At 53.1% G+C, this 4,029-nt stretch overlaps 1 protein-coding gene across 4 annotated transcripts in view; it reads right to left on the reverse strand.

Annotated features, from left to right (window-relative positions):
• The window catches only part of PLEC (plectin), a 225,016-nt gene that overhangs the window by 88,331 nt on the left and 132,656 nt on the right, over positions 1-4,029 (reverse strand). The window contains exon 1 of one of the 4 annotated variants that reach the window (XM_018562628.1): positions 2,661-2,975. The exons of the other annotated variants lie outside the window; for them this stretch is intronic. Within the exon in view, the coding sequence (XP_018418130.1) occupies positions 2,661-2,787 (127 nt within the window). The 5' untranslated portion in view covers positions 2,788-2,975. Of the gene's footprint in view, positions 1-2,660; positions 2,976-4,029 lie in introns of those variants that run through there. 4 annotated transcript variants of the gene reach the window in all.

Here is a 4,029-nt window from a genome sequence, read left to right on the forward strand (position 1 = left end):
ACTCAGCACAGGGATGGTGGGAACCCCTCATAATGGGCACAGCAGGGTACAGACCCGGGAACTCAGCACAGGGATGGTGGGAACCCCTCATAATGGGCACAGCAGGGTACAGACCCGGGAACTCAGCACAGGGATGGTGGGGCCCCTCATAATGGGTTTGGGGGTACAGTGACCTTCTATATAAAATATTTGTTTACCACCATGAATAGGAAAACACAGAAACCGTTTCCATCATGTACCGGGCCCCTGAATACGGCAGCGCTGAGTAGATTCCCGGGACCCGGTGATAGAACATTCAGTCAGCTCCTATGTTTCCTGCTGACCTTTGGTTGGGATAGGGTGACCCCGGCTCGGAGGCCTGGCTGGATTCTGTGTCCATGTGTCACCCAGATGATGACACAACTCCCGTCACCAACACGCAATGTTCAGGGACATTAGTCAGCGCTGACACATGAGGTAGTGAGGGCAGGGCGCCTCCACCCCGCTGAGTAGGTTCAGCGCTGTCGTAATACCTCTTCTGATCTCCATCGTCACATATACCGGGGGCGTCACCCTGCGCGGTGGGGACGGGGGAGCTTATGAGGAATAAAATGCTATCTCAGCACCCCCGCGATGGCCTATAGCGGCTCTATATACAGTGGCGTTGTGTGTAGAATGTATATATGGTCTATGGAGGTCAGAGGTCTTGGTGCGAGTCGCTGTTTGTTATGATCACACCGGCCTCAGCTGTCTCCTTGTATACATCAAGAGGACCTGTCACCATGCGTTTCAGGTGAATGTACAGACAGCACAGCACATTTATCCTGACAGACACAGGGGGACCCCCACTTTCCCCTTAAATGGGGGGGTCTAAGGTTCCCTGGATGCGGTCCCTGCTGCATCGTCTTCCACTTCCAGGGCATTTGGCAATGCAGAGCGGGAATATGGTCACAGCATCCAGTACGGAAAGGATTAATGATGCGCGCAAGGCCGCTCCGCGACCATTCGGCACTGCGGCGTCCGAAGTACGGTTAAACTGCGCCGACGATGGAACACAAGGGGTTACGGTGGGAGACGCCTGGCTCAAGGACGCTATAAACTGACAGTAAAAAGGGAGAGGAGAGATATGTGGAGACACCTGGAGTCAGCACTGCCCCTCCCGCTCCATGCAGATTAATAGGCTACTTCCTAGTAACCCCTCCAATGCCAGAGCCCCGCTCTACCTGTGCAGAGGGATGGCCCACGATACATCATTAACCCTTCATCACCAGACCTTCCTCAACACAGACCAATGAGCCCTTTTCACAGCGGAATTCAACGTTAACCCCTACAGTGCCAGATCCCACAGGCTGACGTTGAAACCAAATCATGCCCCCCCTTCATATATTAACCCTGACATCACCAGGCCTCTACACAAGCCCGGACACATTGTTAGCCCTTTCATTAACACTTCCCATGTGGACCCCTCCCCTGCGTAGCCCCCCACCAATAGGCATTCATGACACCCAGCTCATCAATAACCCCTCCCAATACCAGACCTGAACCCTGGTATTGTGGACCCCTCCCCTGCGTAGCCCCCCACCAATAGGCATTCATGACCTCGTCGTTAACCTCTCCAATACCAGACCTGAACCCTGGTATTGTGGTCCCTTCCTCTGTGTAGCCTCCCAATAGACATTCATGACCCCCGGCTCATCATTAACCCCTCAGATACAAGAACTGAACCCTGACATTGTGTACCCCTCCCCTGCGTAGCCCCCCACCAATAGGCATTCATGACACCCAGCTCATCAATAACCCCTCAGATACCAGACCTGAACCCTGGTATTGTGGACCCCTCCCCTGCGTAGCCCCCCACCAATAGGCATTCATGACACCCAGCTCATCAATAACCCCTCAGATGCCAGACCTGAACCCTGGTATTGTGGACCCCTCCCCTGCGTAGCCCCCCACCAATAGGCATTCATGACCTCATTGTTAACCTCTCCAATACCAGACCTGAACCCTGGCATTGAGTACCCCTCCTCTGTGTAGCCTCCCAATAGACATTCATGACCCCCGGCTCATCATTAACCCCTCAGATACCAGAACTGGACCCCGACCATATCCGACGCCCCCCGTGTCACCAAGCCCCCCACCAATAGGCATTCATGACCTCATTGTTAACCTCTCCAATACCAGACCTGAACCCTGGCATTGAGTACCCCTCCTCTGTGTAGCCTCCCAATAGACATTCATGACCCCCGGCTCATCATTAACCCCTCAGATACCAGAACTGGACCCTGACATTGAGTACCCATCTCCTGTGTAGACCCCCAATAGGCATTCATGACCCCCACCTCATCGTTAACCCCTCAGACCTTAAAAATAAATTATACCATCCATGTCCTCTATATCATTAACTCCTTCATTACCCCCAACGATCTATATTCATCCCCAACTTCAATCACTGGCAATCCATATTCATCCCCAACTTCAATCACTGTTACATTGTAAACTCCTGGGCAGCATGGAAATCTGTATACATTGTAACTACTCCACCCCCCCTCCCCAATATATACACCTTTAACCCTTTCATCACCTGGCCTGCGCATTGTACTATTATACAACAACCTCTGTCACTGGGACACAGTCAGGGAGCCCAGGACAGACTCTTGCACTCCGGGCCCCCCAGTAGGTACCTTTTTTGCCCTCTGTGGCCCTCAGCACAGCCAGGTATAAGTTGTCCTCTGAGTTGGTTCTCTGGCGGAAGGAACTGTCCTGATTGGACGGCAGAGCGGCATTGGCTCTGTACCTCTGCTGGTCCATGGAGCTGACAATCCAATCCCAATTCCCGAAAACTACGACTGGTCCCGGTGTATTCCTGGGGGGTTCTGCGGTTCTCTCCTGCACCCTCTTTCCTGCGGTCTCTCCTTTCTGCTTCTCTCTTCACTTCTAAGTCTCTTTCAAAGTCTCCAGAACCCTCCTTCCCCTTCGCTCTCTCCCCCCAGATTGGCCGCAGGCTAAGCAATTCCAAGCCTGCCCTGTCTGGTTCCTGCCCTGCCTTCCCTTGCTGCCCTCCCCTTTCCGAGGTGTGTCAGGGGGGACACACTTCAAGGTGTGCCTGGGCGACACTCCCCATCAGCCATGCTTGGCTCTCCCACCCCTCTAACTCCCGCCCCGCCGCCATCTACACAGGAAACCTCAAATGTTCTGCAGAAATCCTCCCAGAGCCAGAGAGAAAGAGAGTGCTGAACAGAGTCCTGAGAGCCGAGACTACCGGGACCAGTATACAGAGTCCTGCGAGCAGAGACTGCCATATAGAGAGTCCTGCGAGCAGAGACTGCCATATAGAGAGTCATGCGAACAGAGACTGCTATATAGAGAGTCCTGAGAGCTGAGACTGCCATATAGAGAGTCCTGAGAGCAGAGACTGCCATATAGAGAGTCATGCGAACAGAGACTGCTATATAGAGAGTCCTTAGAGCTGAGACTGCCATATAGAGAGTGCTGAGAGCAGAGACTGCCATATAGAGAGTCCTGAGAGCAGAGACTGCTATATAACGAGTCCTGAGAGCAGAGACTGCTATATAACGAGTCCTGAGAGCTGAGACTGCTATATAGAGAGAGCCCAGATCTGAGACTACTGTATAGAGTCAATGCAGCTATATACAGAGTGCAGGGTGCCCGGACTTCTATATACAGAGTGCAGGGTGCCCGGACTTCTATATACAGAGTGCAGGGTGCCCGGACTTCTATATACAGAGTGCAGGGTGCCCGGACTTCTATATACAGTGTGCAGGGTGCCCGGACTTCTATATACAGAGTGCAGGGTGCCCGGACTTCTATATACAGAGTGCAGGGTGCCCGGACTTCTATATACAGAGTGCAGGGTGCCCGGACTTCTATATGCAGGGTGCCCGGACTTCTATATACAGAGTGCAGGGTGCCGGGACTTCTATATGCAGGGTGCCCGGACTTCTATATGCAGGGTGCCGGGACTTATACAGAGTGCAGGGTGCCCGGACTTCTATATACAGAGTGCAGGCGGCCCGCACTCCTATATACAGA

The sequence above is a fragment of the Nanorana parkeri genome, unplaced genomic scaffold, assembly GCF_000935625.1.
Source record: "Nanorana parkeri isolate BGI_ZX_2015 unplaced genomic scaffold, ASM93562v1 scaffold588, whole genome shotgun sequence".
NCBI lineage: Eukaryota > Metazoa > Chordata > Amphibia > Anura > Dicroglossidae > Nanorana > Nanorana parkeri.